Source organism: Rhopalosiphum maidis, chromosome 1, assembly GCF_003676215.2.
Source record: "Rhopalosiphum maidis isolate BTI-1 chromosome 1, ASM367621v3, whole genome shotgun sequence".
Taxonomy (NCBI): Eukaryota; Metazoa; Arthropoda; class Insecta; order Hemiptera; family Aphididae; genus Rhopalosiphum; species Rhopalosiphum maidis.
In genome coordinates this window covers 75,216,088-75,243,862 of record NC_040877.1, presented here as the reverse complement: position 1 = coordinate 75,243,862, position 27,775 = coordinate 75,216,088, and the positions used below count along the sequence as shown (strand labels likewise).

At 27.6% G+C, this 27,775-nt stretch overlaps 3 protein-coding genes across 5 annotated transcripts; all 3 read right to left on the bottom strand.

Annotated features, from left to right (window-relative positions):
* Positions 1-3,257: 3,257 nt before the first annotated feature.
* Positions 3,258-4,838, bottom strand: LOC113549975 (chromobox protein homolog 3-like). The gene is made up of 2 exons (XM_026951528.1): positions 4,828-4,838; positions 3,258-3,720 (listed from the first exon to the last, which is right to left on the bottom strand). Exons 1-2 carry the CDS (start codon positions 4,836-4,838, stop codon positions 3,258-3,260), a joined length of 474 nt encoding a protein of 157 aa, XP_026807329.1.
* On the bottom strand, positions 3,321-17,293 carry LOC113550505 (small ubiquitin-related modifier 3-like). 3 transcript variants are annotated; one of them, XM_026952380.1, is made up of 4 exons: positions 17,143-17,293; positions 16,090-16,218; positions 14,144-14,278; positions 3,321-3,720 (listed from the first exon to the last, which is right to left on the bottom strand). In XM_026952380.1, the coding sequence occupies exons 1-3, from the start codon at positions 17,158-17,160 to the stop codon at positions 14,144-14,146; spliced, it is 282 nt and encodes a 93-aa protein (XP_026808181.1). In that variant the 5' UTR covers positions 17,161-17,293; the 3' UTR covers positions 3,321-3,720. The 3 variants fall into 3 exon arrangements, with proteins under 3 accessions (XP_026808181.1, XP_026808182.1, XP_026808180.1); XM_026952381.1 differs by lacking the exon at positions 3,321-3,720 and adding an exon at positions 5,991-6,086; XM_026952379.1 differs by lacking the exon at positions 3,321-3,720 and adding an exon at positions 13,616-13,758.
* An 8,782-nt stretch (positions 17,294-26,075) lies between these two features.
* On the bottom strand, positions 26,076-27,372 carry LOC113550494 (inhibitor of growth protein 5-like). Its single transcript, XM_026952368.1, has 6 exons — positions 27,342-27,372; positions 27,047-27,285; positions 26,879-26,984; positions 26,717-26,803; positions 26,395-26,642; positions 26,076-26,213 (listed from the first exon to the last, which is right to left on the bottom strand). The coding sequence occupies exons 1-6, from the start codon at positions 27,346-27,348 to the stop codon at positions 26,112-26,114; spliced, it is 789 nt and encodes a 262-aa protein (XP_026808169.1). The 5' UTR covers positions 27,349-27,372; the 3' UTR covers positions 26,076-26,111.
* Between the last annotated feature and the right edge of the window lie 403 nt (positions 27,373-27,775).

Here is a 27,775-nt window from a genome sequence, read left to right as displayed (position 1 = left end):
GCGTAGTGTCGATGGATGAAATGTACAACAGTACAACTAAGATAAATGCTGCATTTAAAAGGTCCGTGTAAGTCATTAATACCGAGTATCTTAACTACACATTCTAGTATTGATACGTACCAAGTCTCAACAGTTATGAAATCGTTGGCCACGCAATATAAATTGTACCGGTGTGGTGAACCTTGTGGCAAGGAAATATAGAATTAATAAAATAGTATATGTACATAATAAAAAGACGAATATTGGCGTAGGTAATAACAATAAATGATATTTTTAAATAGTAACGGTTTGATATAACAGGGTAGTGATACTTAAAATACTAGTGTTAGTACGCCCTCGTTATATAACAAACGACGACGATATAAATTACGACGAATAAATAATGAGGAATTTATAAAAATAAACGGTTATGATGTGGCGTAAAGCCGACTCACGTAACCTATATGCAGTATGCCTGGGTGGATATGAAGATGGCAATGGTTTGATGAGGAATGCGGCAGGTGGTGACACAACTGGAACGAACGGTATAGGTATGTATAATATTATATTATAACATAATGTCGATGGACTAAGTGCTCATATGCGTATGAGTACAAACGATATTCGTTGATTTGGTATATGAATATTATGCAGTGTCACTAAATTGCGTGAAGTAGCGCGAGCAACCTTTCAACTTTTCGTACCGTCTGCGTAACGTCGACTGCGGCCGCGACAACGCAAAGATAGCTCGGTAGGTCCGTTGTTACCGCGACCTTTGCGACAACCGCGTTAACTTATGTAATACGTATGCACTATACATATATGAAAAATATACGTAACAAGTATCTTACCATTTTTTTAACTGGACATAGGTCTTAATTATTGGGCTCGGAAGTTATTGGAGTTGAATATAATTATATATGCTCTCAGATTGTAGTATATCAAGCTAGAAATCTGAACTATATGATGGTAAGTTTAAAATGCATATTTTGCATATTTCATTGATATTTTTAGTTATTATCATTTATAATATTTTCTAAACATTGATTTTTTTTCTCAAACTATATATTTTAAATAATATTGAATATAAAATTCAATATCATTTTACATAGTTATTTATCTGCGTTTTCCATTACAGCATAAACATGACCCAACACCGCTCAAATGTGTAAAACATCACACACAAAAATAGTATAATACTCTGCATATTCATTTGAACCAGACATATATATATCTTTAAAAAATAATATCTACCTACTAAAAATAATAAACAATTAAAAATGAGTAAAATTGTAAAAATAATAAAATATGTTAAGCTCCATTTTCTAAGTATCAAGTTTAAGCTTTTTTTTTATTTAACACATAGAATAATTTTTGTTTGATAATGAAAGCAAGTGCTGGTATACTAAAATGCCTTCTCATTCCCAAACACATTTCTGTCATTTTATCAATACAAAATGGCTATTTTCAAGTAAAAAAAAAATGGTTTTTGACTTTTTTTTATTTTAGATCATTGAAAAAGTTAGGTTATAACTTATTTGTGATACATTTCATTTAAAAAAATGCACTACAAGATCTGCATTATTTTTTTAATCACATTTACTGACTTTCCAATAATTTACATACTATACACTATGTTTTTAATTTCTTCCATAAATTTTAATGTAACTCAATTAAATTAACTTAACTTTTTGATTTTAGATATTAGTTTATAATATTAATCAAAGCACAGTACATATTTAAAAATATATTAAATCCTTTTATACTGTTTATTTGATAAATATTTATGAAAGAAAAAAAATAATATACCTAATATAAAGAAATTTTACAATAACAATTTAAACAAATAAAAATATAATTTAATTATAGATAAACATTTTTATTATTGTCATGCATACATATCGGAAGCTTTATATCATTGTTTCTCGACAAATTCTTTATTTTTGTGGTGCAATTGAAATTATACATATTTAATATTTGATAGTTCTGATAAATTTCATTAGATTTTTTGGCTGTTATTTGCAGAAATTTTAATAGTGATATTGATACAAAAATTACAAAGTATGTGCATGTTTTAAAAACAAATTATTATTGAAATGTTTTTAATTTGCTATTAATTCAAAGTATAACATTCTTATTTTAAAATAAATATTTGTATTAATTTTATTTTATTTTAAATTTCAGATTTTAGGCATATGCTTCGCTCAAAATCTATGTGCTGACATATTGGTACAAAAAAGCAGGTGGAATTAAAGATGGAATTCATCTTAGAACATGAACAAATTAGTTTTTAAATGTATATAATATATAATATACATATATCTATTTTTTTTTCATACCTAAAATAGTGGTCTAACTTCTTAGTGATTAATTAAACATGCTCCTATTTTATTCTGATTTTTAGGTAATTCTCTTAAATTTTAATTGAGCAATAACAATGTATCATTAATATCATGCATCACACATAACTAGATTCAATTTTAGACACTCTTATTATTTAATTATTATAAACAACCAATTATAGAATATGAATATGTAGTTTGTTTTGAATCTTCTTGTAAAATACATATTTAAAAATTTTGTCAAATTACTTACAATTAAAACACATAATCATAGTATTGTATAAATTTGACTACAATTACCACTAAAATTAATATAAAATATTAAATAAGATAATAATTATTTGAAGTTGTGTTAAAAGCTAGATGCTGAGTACAAATCAGTATATTTTGATGACCTGAAATGGCTGAAATAATAAAAATATTTATAAAGACACTTGCTAGAAAATCAGCATGTTTGAGCATATTAGATATTCATGTATATAAATAATATAAAAAAATCGATGATACTAAAGTACTAGGGTTTTGTCTAATAAAAATAAAAGATAAGAAATGATAAAAAATGCTTTAATTATTAAAATAAAATAAGTATTGAATGTTTAATCTAGATTTTAGACAACCAAATACAAAGTAAATAAACTTAAATTAGCATATATGTATATTTTTTACTATTGCATGACAATTTAAACAAATAAATAATGAAAAAATCCATAATTAATTAGTTACTTATCAACATAAATTGAAATATTAACACATTTTAAGAATACACTATTATTAAATTGTATCAGTAAAATAAAAATAGTAATTATTTTTATCTGTAAAGCACACCTGTCACATATAATAAAAAAATAAAATAATTCAAGATATTTACTATAGGATTTGATATAAAAAAAAAAGTTCAATTCATTATCTTTATTCACATTAAAACAGTTAATTATTTTATTCAAACAAATAACTTTCATAGTATTTGATAATGAGTTTTGAGTATAATTGTTCAGCAGTATTATTTTTTACTACCACAGGTTCTTTAATTCCTTTAAATTTAATATTATATACAATCTGGCCATGCAGTTTATCAACAGCCACAACTTTTTCTGCTACTTTCTGCTCCTCAGTATTATTATTGTCAGACTCATCAGAAGATTCTAAATCAATTGAATTCGATGTCTTGCTTTTTCTTTCACGTTCAAAAATGTTGATCAAGTCATCACAATTAAGATTTTCAATAGGTTCCCAAGAATTTTCCGAATCACTGAAACCTTTCCATTTGAGAAAGTATACCACCTTGCCATGCCTTACACATTTATCTAAAACCTTTTCAACGACATACACCTGGTTTTCCTCTTCTTGTTTTTTGTTATTAGAATTAGATTTTTTGTCATTTTTAGTGACTTTGTTTCGGCTGTAATAAAATTACATTAAAAAGGTTGATAATTAAAACATCAAAACAGATTTATCATACATTTAAAATAGGTTACTGCAGATGACTACCAGTGTTCCTAAACTTTTTTTTGTATTTGTGTAACCTCTATAAGTGTTATTTCTTACAAATCATATAATTTGTTTGATATTATTTTTATTATAGACAGAATATTATGCTCATGATTCACTACATTGTTTTAGTTACTTATGTTTAATATTATATAAAAAAAGAATTAAAATTATGAAATGAAAATTGTATGTTTCTCGAACAAAATAAATTCCTCATCTAATCATCATTGTAAAAATAAGTTTGTCAAGTGGACAGAAATCCAACAATTTTTATTCTACTAATATCCGTGAAATATTATGAAGTATACATAAAAAGATGGCAGAATCACATAACTAATGGAAAAACATGAAACGAATATGCGTAATAGATGTGTAGTGTCTTATTTATTAAACCAACAGTAGAGCAGACAAATCAGAACTATTTTGACATGTATGTGTTATGGATAAGCCGGCCGGGGTTGTTCTATAAATTTGTGCGACATGGAGAACATTAACATGACGTTATGAACTACTCGTAGAGGCAATTTATGTAAATTAGTTAGTAGCTATAAGACATATTCATGTCTGATGTATATATGCATGCAGTGAAAAATAGTTTTTTTATCACTGTTTGTTCGTTTGATAGATTATGATAACGTGACTTCGACGATAAATTGTCAACCAATTAGTCGATCCTGACAGTTGACACAAAGTTACGCGATTAGAATATTGTTGATGTAGGTAGGTACCCATTAAAAATTCGAAAAGGATTTCGTGATATATTATTTGTACGATCGAACATTTACGTATAACAACCATTACCTACATTTGGATAATGATATCGGCGGCGACGACGCCAAAATAACCGATGAACTACAAGGTAAAGATTTTTTTCGAATAAAACAATTCAGACCTCAGTCATGTGCAGATTATATGGGGACGGATAACATTTGCAAACAATGAAAACAGCGGATAAAAACCGAGTTACCGGAAAATCGGAAGCTCGTACATGTACATAAATATTATAGTTGTTACTCACCTGGGATTCATATCGAAGACTTGTCAATGAAAATATCTGAAATGAATTTACGGCGTTGGAGATGTCAACCGTGTGGCGGGATCCAAGTAAATGAAAGAAAACTGGGCACCATCAAAAGACAAACAACAGATACCAAGAGGTACCAACACTATCGACAGTGTGTTTGTAACAGAAAAAAAATGGTATTCCCGCCAACGACATTGATTAGGTTAGGTTAGGTTAGGTTAACACCATACAACACAATAGAAGCGACGCTCACCTGTTCATTTTCATTTTCTTTATTTCGAAGCGCCAAGCTTGACGGTATATGGCATGATATTGGGAACACCTTTATCATCGAAATGGAATGCACGATACCAGCCCGCCAATTTTTTTTTTTTTTAAAAAGGTCACTGTTTATTACTATAGAATAAAAAATACAAACATTACACCTGCTCACTTAATGGAAAAATAGTGTTCGGAACGTTCGCTAAAAAAATGAATTCGTTCATGTTCTTTCAAAAAATGAACTCGTTTAATTAACTTTTTTAATTTTTTTTATGAATCAACCTGCAGTAAATATGTGAATCCATAACTATAAACGACTCAACCCAAAGTTTTGTTAAAATGACAAAGAGTTTTCTGTAAAACTTTTGAGAAGAAAAACGTCCAAAAACTCTTTTTCATTCAGCAATAACAAAAACGAAAATTTTCGTTTTTAAATAAAATTATATGAATATGAATATTTTTAAAGCTGTTTGCCGGTTTCTCTGTAAACACTGAACTGAAACTAATAAACGTATCGGTACAGACCAACACCAATCAGACCAACAAAACAATCTTTTGAGTGAATTCAGGAATTTAATGAGTCGCTAATAAATTAACCATTGATTTCTATGCACTTATTATGAGAAAATTCAAAATATTTATAAGATAGTTTAACATTATTACTCTCAAGCCTTTCTTCTTGTGCAATTAATTACATAATCTTTATTAGGAAATTATTAATATCGTTCAGAAACAGACAAAGAATGATGATTAAATGAGTTGTTTCTGGTAAATCTATTGATAGTAAATTCAATAAATATAATGATATTTATAGGCTAAAATATTAACATACAGAAATAATTATTAATTAAAAAAACAATAGAATTCTATTCTATATTCATGAAAACACCAAATATGTTTAAGAGATACTTTAACATTATCACGCACAAGGCTTTCTTCTTGTGTAATTAATTGCATAAGCTTTATTAGGAAGTCATGGATTTAGTTCATTTCTGGAAAAATAAATAATAAGATAATTAGGTATTAATAACAAACCTGACAATAAATATTTCAATAAATTAAATTAAGATTATAGGCTAATTTGTTTTCTTATACATGTAATTATTAATTAAAATAACAATAGAATTCTATGCTATTTTCATGAAAACAACCAATATGTTTAGGATATAATTTAACATTATTACACACAAGCCTTTCTTCTTGGGAAATTAATTGCATAAGCTTTATTGGGAAGTCATTAATATCCTTCAGAAACAGACAAAGAATGATGATTGAGTAAGAGGTTTCTGGTAAATCTATTGATAGTAAATTCAATAAATATAATGATATTTATAGGCTAAAATAGTAACATAGAAAACAAATTATTACTTAAAATAATGATAGACTTCTTTGCTCTTATTATGACAAAATCCAATATTTTTACTAGATGGTTTAGCATTATTAGACTCCAGCATTCTTCTTGTGTAATTAATTGCATATTCTTTATTAGAAAGTCATGAATATCGTTCTATTTCTGGAAAAACTAATTTATTATACTTAACCCAAATACGATTTAACTAAATAACTAAGATATTATGTCTACACCAAAGAAGCTCTGTCTATACTTGAGTCTGTGCTCCGACTGCCAACACGGCCCCGTCCGTGGGAACCGTACGGGCAGTCGCCCTAGAATTTGTTGACCAATGCATTTCCCACTGTCACGTAGGCTATTGCGTCAATCAGCAAATACATATACATAAATATCGTATATAGGGTGCTTAATATATACAAGGTACAACATACCCCCCGAGTTAAATGAAAGCAGTCCCTGCGACCTTGTAAAGCCAAATTATTTTTCCAAATCGTATACACTAATTTATAAATTCCATTAAAAAAAAAAATAATTAACATATTAGCTTAATACTACGGGTGCGCTGGTATACAATATCGCCATCTGCGCCTTGCTTACTTAAATCTATTTTAAGCGAAATATTCTATTGGTTAAATGTTCAAATTACAGATGGGATTATTGTTATTACTATTACTTATTATTATTATCATTATAATTATGTTTAAATTTGAGTTTCCGCTACATCTCGTGGTTGGTACATAATAGGTTTCCTAGCGTTATATTTAACAAAACAGATTATGAAACGCAAGAGGGTTATAAGAATGGTCGAGATAGTAATCAAAGATATGATAAAATATATGTTACTTTCTTTTAAAATATAATTTTTATTTCTTTTACTTTTATCTATTCCTCGATTTCTTTTAAAGAAATAGAATGCCATGATAAGTCTTCTAGACCAATTCTGTTATGACTTTCCTAAAAATTGAATGCTTCAAAGAAGTCCTGAGAAATATTTGTTACTATAAGATAACCTAGCCCCTCACTTTGTATAGGATTATAAAGATTTTGGCTGGAACTTTTAACAATTGTGTACGACGGAAGGAGAATAATTTGTTTTGCATATAAAACACATTGTGGGTTTAATGTTATCTGTCCTGTTTCATTAAGGATGATGTTGAGCAGATCCTCATTATCACACTTAAAAGCTACATTTGCACTTACTGATGCGTACAACTATGTATTCGTATACTCTAAGCGACTAAATATAGAATTAGTAATTTTGACATATTGAACTTTACATACAGAAAAATCTTCCTTTAAACCTAAGAGAGAATTAACCTATAATCATTAAACAGTTCTTTTGGCAAAAGGCAAATTATGAAACTATTTTCAAAAGTCTTCAGAACCTTAGAAAAATATGTGCCAAACATCAGATTACACAACTTGCTTGTCCACGTCTAAGCTACAGTCTAGATGGACTTAGGTGGGAGGTTGTACGAAATGTGCTAATGTACATCTTAAGTGATTATCCTATGTATATTCAAGTATACACATATGGTGAATTATCGAACGAAAACAAATTACAGATCATCAAGAAATTTTATGAAAATCCGCTGGGTGGTCACCACAGTGTGATACGCACCTACAATAAAATTGCACAACAGTACCAATGGCTGGGTATGAGAGTACAAATCCGGAAATACATAAGGAGGTGTCCGGTATGTGAGATCAACAAAACTCCGAACCACAATATCAAGGAACCTATGGTGAGAACTACCACTGCTTCAAAACCATCTAACCTAACAAATCGTACAATGGGAATTCGTACATTTTAACACTTATCGATGATTTATCAAAGTTCGCATTGGCTTTTGCAATCAGAGATCATAAAAGAAACACAATCGCAAAGCATTTTGTTACGTAATTTTGTATGTCTACATAGACAACTCGAATATCTGGTGACGGATTATGGAACAGAATTTCTTAGTAAGGTTTTTAAAGAGGTATGCAAGTTTTAAAAAACACTACCCCGTATCATCTACAGAGAAACGGTAGTTTGAAGAGAAGCCACCAAACTCTGGGTGAATATTTAAGGAATTATTCTGGGAAAAATCCGCAAAACTAGGATGTCTATGTTCCTTATGCAATGTACTGTCATAATTCTTCAGTACACACCTCTACGGGATTTCAACCGTATGAATTTGTGTACGAATATCTTTTGAAAATTCCGAATTCATTAAGCCGTAAGCCAGAACCTCAGTATAACTACCAAGAATACCGATTTGAAAACAAACTAAATCCAAACAAAAATCACGGGAGTGATACGACCAAACAGCTGTACCGTTACAAATCAATGAAGGTGATAAGGTTATAGTGCAAGAAAAAGCAAATGAGGGAAAATTAGCACCTAAATAGTTAGGACCATTCACAGTGGTGGAAGCTAATACAGACTCTCCAAATGTAACCATAAAAAAAATAAATAAACGTGTGACATTGCATAAGAATCTCTTGAAAAAATTTCATGAAATGAAATCTAAATTATTTTTCTGAATATCAGTGATTAACTGTCATAGAATGTCAGATTCTCAAGATGGAAATTTCCAAGTTACACCGTTGCAGAATTCATCTGGCCTATACTTTGAAGCTATCGGTCCTCTTCGTGTCTCTTTCACGAATTGGAACTTTGTCACTTATATAAATATGACTACTTATCACATGAAGTACATACCATTTACTCCAAAATCTCCATAGTCAGACAGGCGAAATTTTCATTTAGCTAAAGAAGAGGGAAGATTTAATTTTAACAAGCATTTATACGGATTTTATGAAATCCACGATTCTATTCATGTAGGAGATTGAATAAAATTTCAACTCTGTACTAAGAGTTCTTGGATTAAACCACAGAACCTCTGAACATTTGAATCGTCAGCCTCGTGGATTGATAAATTCTGTAGGAAAGTTAACGAACGTACTTTTTGGAGTTTGTTCTGATCGAGATGCCGAATCCTTTTACAAAAACATTGAAAACCTTGCTCATTCTGAGGATATGCACGTGCATCTATCACATGAACAAGTACGAATAGTTTCTTCAGTCCCAAATAATGTTAATTCTACCATGAATTAATTATTAACAGACACTCATAAGTTGCAAGAGAACATAAACGAAATAGAAGAGCAGTCCAAACGTTCTGCAGTAACAATCAATGAGTTGGAACTACAAACTACCTTCCTGAAGCACACAGTAATATTGACCGTTCTTCGGCTTGGGAAACTCAAAACCTCCAGTCTATCGTGAATTCAGCATTGAATGGATTAATGCTTTCAAACGTGTACCCTCCATCTGATCTAATTCATGAACTAAAACAAATACAACTAACATTACCGTCTACACTAGAGCTTTTACAACTGAATCTCACTTATCTATTCATGAGTTATTCCGAACCTCCAAGTTAAACGTAGTGTACTCGTAATACAGCGTAGTAGAATCTTGTATTTGTAACTCGTATACCCTTATTATTGTCAAACCTTCGGCTTAACCTTTTTCATAATATTCCACTTCCGATGTCTACCGACAAAGGTAATATAGTAATCATTGAACCACAAACTCAGTATCTGGAAATAAGCGATATTAATGAATATCATTTTAGTCCAACAGAAAATCAATATGAAAGATATATATATATTATGTCTAAATTCTGAGGCTATTAATTAGTCTACACATCAGGAAAATTGTGAAGTATCTTTGTACAATACCCCTTATCAAACAGTGGGAACATGTAATTTTAAATATCTGAACCTAAATATGACGTTCTGGCATAAATTTTATTTACAAAACACATAGCTGTATTACTGCATTTCGCAAGCAGTAACAGTGACTTGTGTACAAAAATCTAATAGGATTCTACTCACCGGTATGGAAAAAATTCAAATTTCAGATAACTGTATGTTATATACAGAAAATTTGATCTTAACACCATCTAGGGTCCTAATATCAGAAATTCGTAGAGATTTTGTTTCAGAAAGTCCCAATCTGAACACTATGTTAAAATTGTAATAACGTAACAAATCGATGTATAATAAAGATATAAGATTGATTCTTTCTTTAAATATGTGCTATATGTATGTGATTTAATCATTTATTAATATCAATTTTTTTCGTTATTACATATATTATCAACATTTACCTTACCTTGTTTACTGGAATATCCGAATATGTGTATATTGTATAAATATATGTGCTATGATGATGTAATAAAGTGATACAGGTAAAATTAGATCACTGGACGTGTATATCTAATTAAAAAGACAAAACTGACTTATTTATGTATAACAAGAACGAGTTTAGTTATCGCACAACGGAAAAGGACTTTAGAGATGTTGGTGTAAAGATGGGTGCACACGCACTTCCGAGGGAGATGACTTGGTCAAGCCAGCCAGAGACGCAGGCGGCCCCATCAAAGGCCTCCGCGTGTCCAAAGATCTGGCTTTATCCTTGGCTGCAAAGACCATCATTAGGCCATCCCTTGTCTTTGTCGAAATACGAGAAAGTCACACGTCCTGTGCTTTATTGTCACAGACAAGTAAGGCGTTTATGTGTGACCTCGTAATATAAATCATCCCATTGATCACCGATAAAAGATTTTATTGAAGTTTACCGTAATCCGTGTGCGGCAATCGACCGTTACTAATTTATTATACTTAACTCTTTCTGGAATTATTACATTTATATGATATGAGCGCATATCATTACAAAATTACTTGAAATAACTAACAATTGTATTCCGGAACAAATCAATACTGTGAAATATATTAAAAGTTTCAATCAGCTGGCTCAGAATGTCAACAATTTGAAGGAAAGGTTAATTAAGTACAAATGTAAATTACCTCGACTTTATAGACCTGAAATAGTAGAACCTCAGAATATAGAAGAATGTGTACAACTTACACATTCCCAACAAATTCCATAAGCTTGACAGAATATCAAAAAAGTACGGATTAGATGAAACATGGTGATCATTGAAACCCCATGTCTCATGTAGTCCGGGGGTGTTATGAACCCCTGTCCACATTAGTTAGTAAAGTAAGCATTTGTTAATGTGAACGGGCAAAGACACACGATTACACGGTCTGAAGGAATCCGATGAGCGGACAGTTTTGAGTCTGAGTGAGCCCTTACTATGTGTCACTGTCTGTGTAAGAATCAGTGTAGTACTGTCAGAGCATCGAAAAGAGCCTCTGTTATTTAAATCCGTCTAATGCTGTTAAACTTAAGTTTTCTATTGATTTAATTATTTTAATAAAGTATAGTGATACTTAAAACCACGCATTAATTATTATACGTGCAATTAGTTGTGGAGACGTCCATAACAACCTAGATCCTTTACTTCAGAAACTTTAGTTAGGGGTGAGTCATTATAGGTATAAATGTAATCCACTTTAGTTCGTGATCTAGAGAATGATATGATTTTACACTTATTGGAGTTTAGTTTAAGGCATTGGCTATTGAGCCAGACACCATTTAATAAAAGTATTGAACGATGATTGAAGGACGTCACAATCAGTACTGGAAGATATCCTGGAGAACAGCTTAGCATCATTGGCAAAAAGAAGTAAACAGACCGACGGGACATTGTTAAAAATTGAATTAACAAAAATATTAAATAATAGTGGTGATAAATATCCACCTTGCGGAACTCCAGAAGAAACCTTAAATTTATTTGATGAGATATTTAACAACTTAACATATTGCCATCTATCCGCCAGGTATGAGCGAATCCATGATAGAAGAGGAAAACCAATTCCCAGTTTATTTAAGGTGTAGATAAGATAATTATAATCAACTGAAACAAACGCTTTAGAAAAGTCGTTAAAAATAGCATTAACTTGGGCTTTATCTCTAAAGGCATCACGAATAAAACAAGAAAAATCGAATGAACTGGTTATAGTGGAATGACCAGGAAAAAAAGTCATGTTGGTCCATTGACAATGTAGAATGAAGAGTATTCTAGTAATTAAGTATTAATAATTAAAATGAAATCAATTACCATACTTTTTTGAGAACATCGTTATCTTTTAACCCAGAGCATCCAGAGCATGGGTTTGGTCAATTGTTAATTCATTAAAATTGTATCTTATATTTTCTGTAATAATATCCTAAAATATTACAATTTAGAATGCACTAAAGATATTAAAATTAGAAAGGTCAAACCAGTATAGCTTTTGAGTTTGATATTTCATTATTACACAGTGGATTTAAATTTAACCAGAAAAATATGATAACATACTAGTTTATTTTAATATAATGAAGATACCAATTAATTATTGACTAAATAAGGCAGCTATCTAATTTCTTTTTTATTGAGTAAGTATTAATTCAAAAATTAAAGAACTAAGTATGTACATCTAGTATCAAATTAAAATTAAAATAAAGTCTTATTAACGATACACCTTATGAGAACAAAAAAAACTGTGAGCATGTAGTAATCAATTAAAAAATGTTAATAATTAAATTGATTCTTTTAGACATCTACATGTTATTTTATTGTTGGTTGACTAAATAGTAATTAAAATCTAATGAATAATGAATAATATAATTACTTGATTTGAAGTTACGATACAAACAATAATTAAAATACATAAAACAATTCAGTTCAGAAATACAGCTAAAGTTCTATTATTATTTCTATTATTGGTTATATCTGTATAAAAGTCAATCATAAACTCAGGATTAAATTCAATAGACAAGATTCACAGTAGCATCAACAGTGAACACAATAAATTGTCAATTATAAATGTACTCTGTATAAGACTGGCCTAATACATATCAACGATAGCACAGTGGTTATGTAAAAATGTGAAATGTAAATATGACATTTATTGTGATGTTATGTCTTGATAAGAACAGAGAAATTAAGAAACCAAAATTATATTTTAAGGTATTTACTTTTAAAACTCTATAGGTATTTTCAAGAATATAGATATTTCATTTATCGCCTTAATGTTTATTGTAGTGTAGTGTAGTGAGATCTTAAAATTATTCTCATTGATTGTACATTTCAACATTTGTATACCATTTATAATCATGACATTTTTTTAATTCAGGTAGCGTTATATATAAAATAGACATAATATGGTTTTTATTATTTAAAAAACTAAGATAATGTAAATGCAATTTTTATTTATTTAAGATTTAAAAAATTATAATCATTGATATTCAAAATTAGGGGATTGAAAACAAATAATCCGCCCGTCTTCAATTCCATAAATTTCAAGGGTACAATGTGGTGAAATTAAAATACCAGCATACATAAATATTACAGTTTCTTAATCAAATCCTAAAAAATTACAATTTTGAATGAATAATAAACATTAAAATAGCACATAAGTTTAGTTAATAACAGCTATACAGATAAATAAATATAAATATATATTAATATTCAAAATTAAATGAAAACATGTTTTTTAAATATGATTAACCTATAAGGCTTAATGAAAACGTTATTGTATTAACTATTAGTAAAAGAACGTAAACGTAAATCAGCCATGCACTTGTTAGTCTTTACAATGTACACTTATACACTTGTAACCTAACCCATCTGTTAATATTGATTTCTATATTAAATTCAAATAATATGGAAGTACTTAATGTTTAATTGATATAAATATACCAAACTTATGTTTACTAAGTTTAAGTTTTGAAATATTTTAAGTAGGTATTACCTAGAGAGAGAGATTTGGCGATTCAATGACGTAAATGGTATCACCTTGTTCCATTTCGAGTGATGTAGGAGTATCATCTTCACAAATACGACCTGCAAAAGTTTGGAATATTGCTTCATCCGGGTTAGGCAAACCCTAAAACATTAGTTTTGAATGAGTTATATTATAAATGTTAAACAAATTAGCACATAGGTTTAGTTAATACTCGTAGTATAGATGAATAAAATATTTATAATAATATTTAAATTATACATATTTTTTTAGAATAATAATTCATCATTACAATCTTGTAACATCTTACAGTTATTTTTTGTATAACATACTAATATTTATTGTCTTCATCTCATAAATCATAAATATGTCCTTAGAAAAATGTAGTCTTTTGAGTAAAATAAAATGAAATACCAATTACTAAATGTGAATTTGTCAAACATTTGTTAGGACTGTTAGGTAATTGTTTCAATGTTACAACATTGTAAACAATAAATACAAGCAAGGTTTCATCGCTTTTCTTAAAAGCAAACAAAATATACATATAACTTAAACCAAGGAGGGATTATTCTAAACATAGCCAGTAACTTTAAACATTTTTGGCTATACTACAACTGTTGAGATTGTACATCATTGTACAACAAATTAAATTACAGAAAGATAACTTTTTTTTTTTTTTAAGAGGATGCTTCACCTAAATGTCTTGCTTCCGTTTTTCAGATATAAAAACTGTTTAAGTTGGGCAAGAACCACTCAGACTGTAGTCTGTTCAAATTAAGCAACCACATTGTCACACAGAAAGAAAACTAGGCAATATAGTTTTTAATGAATTAGCGTAGTAAATGTACTTTTTTTATAGTATGAAAATTTGGTTGCTAACTTGGACTACAACAGCTTAAGTGGTGTTTACAATTTTGTAATAATGTTACTTTTTTACTGTAATTATGAGTAATCTATACTGTCTTAGATAAAAATATAGAAAAAACCAGAAAAACAAGACCTAAATAGTTTATTGTTTTATCTTAGTTATGATGAAAATAGTAGGGTTTCTATTTCTAGAATCTAGGTAATATGGAAAATAGAATTTATTATTTTTGGGTTAATGAAACATTAGATGGATGTAAGTACGATATTAAAAAAAAAAAAAACACTAATTTGATTTTAATTGTTTTCCAGAAAATAAATTTGGTACATTTTATTTGTATAAAACGGATACAAAAATATTCTATAGAATAAGACTAATTATTGAAATATAACCAAAAATATACAAGTATATTATATAAAACATATTCATTTACCTCCAAAATGTAAAACAAAGACACAAAAGTAGTGATTGGCTAGATAACTAAATTACACGAGTTATATACTTTTATACAAATATTATGAATTATTTAATATACATAGTATTGAGTAAAATTATTATTTGATGTGATTTATCTAAAACCTAAATATTAAAAAAATTAATTTAATAAAACCAAGTTGTATTTATGTGCATAAAACTGTATATGGTAAGATACAGTATACAGTATAGAGTAAAATTCAAGTAATTTCATATGATTATTATTTGTTTTTTAAGTGTGATAGTAAATAACTGACAATATTGATTTTCAGGAATAATTTAAAATGATGCGGAAATATAAAAAATGTACATAACTTATGTTTGCATACACATACATAAATAAAGTTGATGATCGCCATACTATTACACTTCTTGTAACTAATTTTATATCTTTAATTTAATTGATATGGCTCTAATTCAAGTTAGCAACTACAGTTGCTAAACAACAGTGTTTTGTTTAGTGACGATCAGTGGGTAAATTAGCATTATTAAAATCAATAGCTAAATTAATTTTTGATTGAATATATTCTATTTATAAAAAGTTTAATCCAAAATTTAGTTACTGTTACTAATTGTAACAATTGCAATAAATTACTTCTTAATAGCTTATACTTACAGCTTCTTCACAATAAATTCTCATGAGCTTTCTTAAACGAATATGTTTCTTTATTTTGAAATGTCTAATAGGTAAAGCATCGTCATACGCGCCACAAACCTTAAGAGTAACAAAGTTTTCAGAGGTATCCTAAAATATAAAATATTTTTAATAATGATTGATGTTTGAAAACAAATATAATTAAAATGTATAACTTATATTCTAAACTTATAAAATTAGATAAAATAATAATCTAATAACAAGCTATTGTTATTGTATCAAAACAATTTTTACATAAAATCCAAAATTGATTTTTAATAACCACTCAATTATGAACTTATAAAATCTGATATAAGTCAGAAGTCAGTTGACTTATCATCCTAAATATAATCAATGTTAACGATAATAATTGACAACAGTGATTGAGGTAAGTCAATGATGGTGGTAAATTTCAGGTTTGAGGTAAATAATTAAACTTATGATAGATACTTCTAATGGTACCACCACTTCTAGGGCTATCAACATAACTACTTTCAATATGCGAAATTCCATGGTTGATCAGAACACACTATGCAGCACTGTTGAATTTCAGAAAAACTTAATTGTTTAATGAGATGTGCATGAAACAAACGAGCAAGTGCGGAAATGAAATTTTAAAGTTGTAATATTTATAACTCATTTTAAAATTATAATATCAATAAAAGCATTTGCCATTTTCCAGATAATATTCTCATCTTTAAATTTTAAAATAGGTAAATGTACTCTAATATTAAGCTAACATAACAAAACATGTTCTACGCGAATTTGTAATGATGTATGTTAGTAAGATAGAAACAACACATGCGAATATGGCGTCATCTTATAATACTAGACAAATATTAAGACAGAATATGGGCAGGCACGACACCGACTTGAGCACGAGATGTTAACACGTCCGACGCGCCCGAACAATCGTGGAAACGCGTGGGCAACAGACGCGATCGACCGTCAGGTTTTCCTTTACCCGACGCCATTACAGGACGCTTACTCGAGTTTTTAATTAGCGCGCGCTACGCGAACTTGTAAAACACTTACTTCTTCGTTTACTGGCATTTCTGATGTGTCTATATAAATTGGTTAATTGACAAACGGTGTTGAAGTCTGTAATGAAGAAAACGTGGTGGCAGTAAAATGCAATTTCCTGGTGAAAATGCAGTCAACAATATTTAAAACGAACGAGGATCGGTTGTTTGGTAGGGACATCGTTATCATTGGGACGTCATAGCCCATGAAACGATGATATAGCAAACTATGATAACAGTGATAACAAGAATATCAATGTCATAGAAAAGCATAGACCTTATACACCAAGGTGGATATCACAGATATCTATACTACTTTTATAATACTCAATAGGTAAAAGGTTTTTACGTACAATCTCTGTTCTCTATTGACTCTATTATTAATATTATCGTCGCGACTTCACTCGTCGAAACTACGTAGTTACAAAATACGATTATATGGGTATCCCATCTCCTCTACTTAATACATAACTACAAATTAAAAATTTCAATAATTCAAGTTTCTTGAAATTAAATAAGCAATGTGAATTTGTTTTAAATATCGGTATTGCAAACAATTAATTTTAAAATATTATTGTTCAAATACTTGTTTCAGAAAATGATTAGAAAACTACTTAATCAAATACCTATATTTTAAAAGTATTTATAATATTTGCAAAATATTAATTTTTAATGAAAGTATCATAGACACATTATCAAGTCCATTTGTATATCACAACACTTTAATGGGTTAATATGCTTTAACAAAATGAAAAATGTTTAAATTTGTATGAATTTATTGTATTTTATGCTTGTTAATAATATTGTTTGCTATCCGAAAACATGACGGACGTGTGATGACGCGCGCATCTGGGCTTCGCTATATACTCAGTGTAAAACGCTGGTAGTAGTGTAGTATAGATATCTGTGGTGGATATATTATAAAGGTCTAATCACTTCAATAATAAATTGATTGAAAAATGTACACCACTTGTGATTTCCACCGGGACCGCTGCCTACCCGATGGAGGCTCAAAATATTCATATTTCTATGAGAAAATACGATGCCCAATGCTTGCAAAGCCATAGAAATATAATATATGAATTAAATTTAAATGAGTAACTTAAATGGATTTTGATTAACATAAATCTATCTTCAATAATACAATTATTGTTAATTACCTGCATTTTTGGGGAAATAGTGTTTTGTGGAGACATGCTGCCTACTTGTGTTTTAATTAAAAATTAAAATTATTGTAACCATTTTCATATTATATATAAATTGAAGTAATGGTAAATGTATTACTTTCTTGATTTGCTACCTCTCCTTAGTTGCCTCGTCGTGATATGTTTATTTTTGTAAAAACATATTATAGTTATTCTATGAATGGCATAATATTGAAAATACTAGGTACTGCTATAATATATATTTAAAATACTAGGTATTACTATAAATGTATTTCAAATATTATTACTCAATATAAATATCTATTAAATTTATGAGTATAATAACAATATTTACATTATATCATCCAAATGTACTATTTTGAAATTATTCATTTAAGTACCTATACAAGGCGCCAGGTTTTAAAAAACTTAATGAGTGCCTTGCCCGGCCTTGTTATCATAGGCATAAATGCACAATTTGAGGTTAGGGCTTAGCCCCTGGTCAATAATAATGTCCCCGTAAAATTAAAAAAATGAAATGGAATCGCCTTGGGGGCTAGTTACAATTTAATTTTTTTAAATTTTTATTCAACTATTTCACCCATCTCGCCAGCACCGCATAAGTCTAAAAATGATATGTCGAAAATCAGTGTATGAATAACATAAACACGTATTTCTGATGAATTATCTAACAAATATAAAATTTTAACCTAATAATTAAAAACAGCAATAGACTTAAAAAATAAAACATTATAAAATAAAATACTAAAGTTAAGTTAAGTTTAAATAATAATAGAAATATATAATATTACCTATATTTTATATAATAAGTAGGTACATAAATAGCTAACCATTCATATATATATAGGTATTTTGTTGTACCTATAACTTAAGAGTTTAGAATTTGTGATATAAAATTATTTATTGCCTGTTGTGAAAAATAATAAAAATCTAAATGGAACGAATTTAAAAATTTTATAAAAATTTATTTTTTGGTAAATTGATCTATAGTTATATATAAATCTGTTAAGTAATAATCTCTTGTGAAAAAAATCTAGTGAATTAAAAAATTTAAAAAAAAATTCAAAATCCTAGAAGAATGATTTTTGAATAAAAATTAAATCAATTTTGATTTTTTTTTTTATATTACATGGAGTCTCAGCAAATATAGAATTTTTAATTTTTTTATAGATTTGTTTTAGATTTTATTTGGATTTTGTTATAAAATAGAATTTTTTTTATCGAATATAGATTTTATATTAAGATTTTTTTTTAATAGATTTGTTTTGTGAAATATAGATTTTGTTATAAAGTAGAATTTTTCTTCAAATATGGTTTTATTTAATATTGATTTTTTTATTAAACAGATTTTTAATTAAATATAATTTTTATTTAAATATGCTTTTTTTTATTTTTTTTATTTATTCTATGTGTTAACACATAAAATTTCAATAAAAATAAGCAGTTAAAAGATGATGTATTACATACATCTAAATATTGACCGGCATAATCGATATATGCCCCTAGTCTGGCTACTACTAAATTAGTAATACTAATATAATATGCAAGAAAATTACATACAGCAATACCGGACGTCCTGTTAGGATTTTAATAACGTAGTTGAACAGCATAGAAAAACACACGAGGCGGTGAATTATATTTTACTCGCCACCCACCACTGACCATAGTGATGTAGCAAAAGGACACGTGCAATCACCAAAAGCCAAGGAATGTTTAGCAAAACTCACACAGTCTGACAATCACACAGACATATTGATATTTATATAAATATTCTTAGCATCATTCAGTGTGTTTAGAAATTAATGGCACAGACTTCAAACTCGTAAATAATTTAAGTGCATGCATTTTCGATTATAAAATAAACCAAAACTCCTAAATTAAACTATCCCTGTATTTTTCATGATCAGTTTTTATAACCGTGTATGAGCCATTTAAAAATTATGGTTAACACGCATAGTCATGAGGTAGTCAGTGGCGTCATTTCAATTTTTTTTTTTAATATACGCTGGTTTAAAGAGCAAGCCACTTAAGCAAAAACCACTATCAATTATTTAGGACAACTAATTTTTAAAGTGTTCCAAATTAGTTAAAATTACTATAATATTAGATTTTAAATACGCAAATGTACCTAGACCCTGCGCGGTTAAAATGACGCCACTGGAAGTAGTTTAACTATAATAGCGTTGATGGATGATGATGTGTTCAACTCTTAGGCCTGGGCGGCCTCTCATACACCACTGTGAGTGTTGGTGGACTTATACTATAAAGCAATGTTCATTGTCTTGCTCATAAGCATATCGGATAATATGTTCCTGATCTTGTTATTCAAGGGAGCAGGTGTTTTGATATGAACGCTTTAATTCCCTGCATAAAATGTGTTACATTTTATTACAACTTAAAGTATTTATGTATGTCATAAACCGGTAAACCAATTATTGTAAACAGTATTTTATAGTTATTTTAAATCTATCATTATGTTTTTAATACTTTTATACTAAACAAAATTATGCCAAAATATTAATTTAAAATATTTAACATTACAAATCAAAGGAATATTTGTATAATATATTTTATGATTTTAGGAATTTAGGTTAACATTACATAGAATAAATGTTTTGATACTATAACCTTAGATCTTAAATGTGTGGCAGCATCTTTTATATGAGAATGAAATTCAAGATTAAGACAAAAAAAAAAATAACCAAATCTATAATATATTAATTATTATACTACTTATTAGTGTGGTTAATAATAGATCTATTACTGATGAGATGTGAATTTTCATCTTTCTATTTTGTATCTTAACTCTGTAGAATTTAAACATGTGACAAAAACATCAAGTGTTTTAGGAGGGTTTCATTATCAAAAGTTGACTCCATTTTACAGAAGAGCATAAGGAATTATCAATATTATAGATACTTAAAAAAAATAATAAAAATGTATTTTAGTTTTTTGAATTATTAACTAAGTGTTGTTACAATTGTAATTTCATAAGATTTGGTAAGTCGTAACTTTTGATAAAAAGAAATGCAACATTTTTCAATCACATTGCTTATAAATAAAAATTTTTGGTTCATATACCTTTAAAAAGATTTTAAAAAGAAGTATATTTTTTGATATAACAAGATTCCCATATAATATCAAAATTGAAAATATACAGCTCTTAGTTTGAAAAATAATGTGAATTTAATAAAATTAGTTCCAGGGCCTTTTAATAATGAAAACTAACTATATTTTTCTGATAAGTATTTCTTACTTATTATATACTTATTATTAGCGAAAAGATGGGCAGAATATTTTAAACTGTGTCTTAATGGAGAAGACCCGGAAGAAACCTTTGTCTATGTGCACAAACAACCCAATAATTGCAGATGTGAAATGCCTACATTACAGAAATTCTATCACAAATTAAGAGATTAAGAAATCACCTAAAGAAGATGGGATTGAGATGATTCAAAAGCTAATTGAAAAAATATGCAATATTAAGGATATCCTTTGAGATTGGAATATGGCATTAATATGCCTTACACACAAAAAGAATGTTTAAAAAAGAATGTTAATAGAGGTATTGCCTTAGGGAATGTGACTTATAAAATTCCATTATATTGCATTTTAAATAGAATCAAGCCCTTTGCGGAAAATATTATAGAAGACTATCAAAGTGGTTTCAGAAATAAATCCACAATAGATCAAATATTTATTGTAAGACAATTATTTCAGAAAACTTGGGAATTCGGTCAAGAACTGCATACACCCTTCAGGTTATATATAAAAATTACTGATTTAAACTCAACACTTTATTAAAGAGCATTAAATATATTGCAAAAATAAAATTGATTGTTTTGTATTTATTTCTGTAAATGAAAGGTTGTGTGTTAATAATCATCCTCGAACAAAAATATGTTTAATTCATTAGAGCAAGTACACTGTATCATTCATCAGAAAGTTACAATGTGGTCACTAACTGATATTATCTGTTAAGTAAGTACTTGTGTGGAAAATAATTTACGGATAACGATTGTAAAGAAATTATGTTGCAAAAAAATAATTTAGTTGTAACCACACAATGAAATTTGGGTTAATGTTGTGACAAAGATAAAAGTAATATTTGTTATCATTTTATTTTTATTTATTTTTAATTAGGACCCATCCAAAACTCATTTCAAAACAAGATCATTCATCAAAAGTATTTTGTACTCTTTGAAATTATGAACTCAGTGTCTCAGTTAATTTACAAAAATTAAAAAATATTACCATCTAAATTGACTTATTTAACCATTAATTTTTACTAACTTTTGTCTATTTTATAATACTGTAATGATATATATAATATATATAATACATCATTATTAATTAATTAATTAAATGTAATTTATTTTAAAATTTACATTTAGGATTAAGTAGATAAATAATATACTTTGATACTTTGTAAGATGATGCAATCTATGCCCTGTTTAATAGCATAGACAACACAGGAATTTCACAATTTCTCATATAAAAGCACAAAACACACTAAATAAGGCGCTCAGTCGCATACCCATTCTATATCATGTCACAGTTCATATAATATTTTATTTAGTTTGTTAAAATATTGTTCATAATTCACTTTTGTATTTCATTAATTCTTAATCCATTCAAAACTCGAGAAGTTCAGTTTAAACAACAATATTTGTAAGATTTAAGGTAATATGTATGTATACACATGTTATTAGCATAAAAGGAAAACTCTCATATTCACACTCCAAATTAAATTTACATGTTAATGAACATATATATATAAAGTGATGAGCTAAGAATATCAATCTAAATACCATATATTAATTTTTATATACTAATATTAAATTAGAACAAAATATCTTATTTTTAACTCCTTACAATACTATTAATATGTCTTGTAATACATTTATAATAGGTACTTATATAAACTAAATCGAACGTCTAATTAATAAACAAAAAAATAAATATATTAGGAATTGCAGACTAAAAGAATAATATCTATTTGTTAAATACAGTAGACTGTGTTTACAAAAATTAAAATGTAATGATATATTATGTTTGAGCACATGTAGAGAATGTAAACAAGGTTGTTTACATATTACATGTACCTTGTAGCGAGATTTGCTACAAGATAAGCCCTTATAATATGTATGTATATTTATACTAAATGTTCATAAATCAATTAATTACCATATATTGTATCAAACAAAAAAATACTAAAAATTGTTTATATTGACAAAAAAATTGTTTAGCTTTATATTTTTGGTCGATTGTTATATTATGTATAAGCTTAAGAAAAAAATACAAATGCACAAAAAATCAAATTTTTCAAACATTTTTTTCTACACATGTATTTCTTATGCAATGAACCATGATAACAGTTTCTTTTGAACCATCAGTCTTATCAATAGACAATGTGACATCACTACTATTTCATTGTCTTGCTCAGAAGCATATGCGATATGCTTCTGATCCTATTATTCAAAAGTGCAGGTCTTTTTGACACAAATGCTTTAATTCCCACATAATATTTATTACATTTTAAATTATAATATCATGAAAATTATATAAATATTTTATATGTACTTTTCATTACCGTGTTACTATCAGAAATTAAATATAAAATATAATAAAATTATAACATATCTACATGATTTAAGTAGGTATATGAAGTATGTATGTATGATACATAACAGTACACCATTTTATAAAAAATTTTAATATATCATAGTTTTTTTAATATATATATATGCTAAACAAAATTGTACCAAAATCTTAATTTAACAATACAAATCATGAGAATATTTAAATAATGTATTTTATAATTTTAGAAATTTAAATTAGCATTAGAAAGAATTAATGTTTTGATACTATGCCTTTAGATCTTAAGTGTGCGGCAGCATCTTTTATATGAGAATGAAATTTGAGATTAGGGAAAAAAAATAACCAAAAATTTCTTACTATATACTATGTCAATTATTGAACTACTTATTAGGCATATATGGTTAATAGGATTTATTACTGGTGAGACATGGATTATGAAGCGAAAAAAGAAAATGTCAAATAATGGTACTAAAAATTCAATTACAGTAATTTCAATATTCGAGAAGAAAACTTGAGCTTAAAAAAATCTTAATACCTATTTACAGTAAATTAATATTATTGAGATGTACTTATTTGTTAGTTTTTAATTGCTTTGTACATCTTCAAAACTTCTATAGTACTCTGATATTGAATAGTGGTAAAAAATTCTGTGATTAAGCAATCTAAAGATACATATACAAAAATAATTAACTATTAATATATTCAATTAGTGGTTGCAAACATTTAATAGAAAAAACTTTTATAATAAATAGTTTACATTGTTGTAGGTTGCTATACACTAAAAAATAATATATTTATATGAGTACAAGAGTATGTCTCAATAATATGGGTTTTATAGATAAAATATAAAATTTGATAGGTATTATATAAATTTAATTGTTGAAAACGTTATAATATAGTATTTATTAATTTATTGTTCAAGTACATTTTGGTAAATAATGATTTTCTAACAGCTTTTATAAAAAATAAAAAAAACTATATAAATATATATATATATATATATATATATAGATGAACAATAAAATATATTATCCTTATTAGATAAGTAGATTACATAATATTATGATTTATTATTATATTAAATACCAGAAATCATTATCTATTAGTTAAATTAAAAAAACAAGAAGTTTAAAAATAGTAATATAATAATGTATACCATAGTGTTTGACAATTATAGGATTTATAGGATCTTTATTTTAAATATTACAATCTTTAAAGATGAGTTATAGATTAAAGTTATAAACAGATGAAATCGCATATTATGTTCTAAGATTCAACTCTCAAAATTAGCTAAATTAAATAAAAAAAAAATTGAATTACAATAAAAACTCTTTATAACGAAACTCTTTACAACGAAAAACTCTATATAACGTAAACATTACATAATAATGGTTAGTTTGCTTTATAACCTATTAGTCAATTCATTCTCTATAACGCATAGTCACTCTCAATAACAAAACAATATTTTATATTTTATAAAACAATTTACCTGTTATCGTATTATAAATTATAAAAGTAATCGGCGAAAATGCCGAAATTTACAATAACGATTACATTCATTCAATATCTACTTTTAATATCACAATAATACCGTTATTATCGATATCGAATATATTCATTTTATTATCGACGTAATTTCTAACAAAAATTTTATTTTTTTAAACACTCTATTACGGAAACTCCCTTAACGTAAGAAATCTCTTGGTCCCTTCAGATTTGTTATAAAGAGTTTTCACTGTATGTAAATAAAACCCTATTTTAAAATAATGTATTATATTTTTAAGATAGCAAAGAATTATTAAGTAAATGTCAATCAAATAATGATTTAGATTTAGACCTATATTTCACCATACACTATTTTCAACAAAAATAGAAGTTATAGTTTTTTAATAACTTTAAAATTCAATCAACAATATTTTAGTAATATGTAATACGATTAAGATTTGTTGGTAGTGCTATTTAAATGATGTAACATAAATTTCTTTTTATTTTCATAATTAATTTTCCTAACATAATATGGATAATATAATTATTAATTTAATTAATAGAAATATGGATTTCATTTTAAATTTTGAATAAATAAATATTAACATTTAAATTGTATTCTCAAATATGTATGTTATTTGATGACAATAATAATATTACAGTACTATAAACGGTATATTATTTTTATATGTATGTATAAAATTAAAAACTTATCCATTTTTAAAATGAGTTATTTTTTCATTTTGTTTGTTTTACATTTCGGACAGAACCATTTTCCTTTGGGCTTGGTAGTTACGTTAACACATCCAAAATGGAACCGTTTAATTGGGCACTAAAATAAAAATAAGACATAATTAAAAATTTGTTCCATACAAAAATTAAACAATGTACCTAACAATGTTTTTAATACAAATAGAATGATATCGTCACAAATCACAATATTATATAAATAACTATGTAAATAAAAGTAATAAATGTATTAATAATTAATAAATTAAAATTAAAATGCTTACACATGAGTTATCGCAGGCTATCATTTTACCATAAGAAACTTGTTTGCATAAACAGTATGTTTGTTCATTTGAATCGACAGGCATGTCTAATTCTTCAGGCGAATGTGCAACCCCAGCATTGTCTAATGCACCATTCAGGGGACCAGTCTCTACTTTATCATTGGCTACACTATTGGTAGCATTTGTTGGATGAATAACACCGACTAAAGGTGTTTTGCTAGTTGCTGTAATATTCATTTTTGCAACTTCTGAAAAATGTTGATAATTATTATACAATTTAGATTTACCTCAACAAGACTAAAATGATGTTTTGTCTATAAACCTTTTTGAATTATTTTCTTTTCAGATATTTTGTAAGGAGTTGTTTTTTCTTCCCTTGATGTGCTCGGCTTGTTCCAAATTCCATCGACTAAAGTAATACACATAATAGATGACCACTCATATTAAAACCATAATATAATACAATATATCATAAAACACTTACTTTGTTGTACGCCTTCTTCAATATTTTTTGCGCCACTTGCTCTGTTATAAATGTTTTCTTCTAACCTTGCTTTACCTAAAGTCAATTGCCTCATATTTTCACTGACCTGAAAGGTACAATTATGTAGAATAACTCTACGGGTATGTATATAACTCAAAATCAACATACCTCATCAAAAGCTCGAACAACCAGTTTAGCTTGGTCATCAATGCATTCCATTACATCGTCAAGAAAATATAGTGTTGAGATTAAATATTCAGATATTTCTTCTTCCGATAAGTTATTTTTTCCTGACAGAAATTCGTCCTTTAATTTGTCAGCATTACGCACTTTTTCGTGAGCTATATTTTCGATGTGTTGAACCAAAGTGAATTTTTCTTCTAACTCGACAGGAATACTCTCCAACGCTAAAATATCACTATGTTAGTATTTCGTTGAAATGCAAAACTGAAAATAAACTTACACTCCATACTGTCATCCGAGGATTGCGCTGAAGCCATTATTGTTATTTAATTTTTTAATCAAGATTTTAAAAAAAAACAATAAGTGAACAATAACAATCTGGTATTTGTTGTGTATAATCACAGATTGGACTGTACTGTTGTCGTCTTGTCGTCACGGTCTGGGAGTGGGTGTAGTAGAAAAACGGTCCTCAAATGTTAGGTTAGGTATTGTAAGGCATTGTTTAATAATTGTCTTAAACGAGACAGTAAAAAAAACGGTTTATATCACTTGAAAAAAAACGGTTTATATCACTATCATGGAAGAAAAATATCATATCAATTCAGCTTAGAATAAACAACAAATTTCACATTATCACTGGCCGCCGAATTCAAAAATTGTTATTATTATTAGATATAAATACAATTCCAAAATTGAGTATGATATAATGAATAA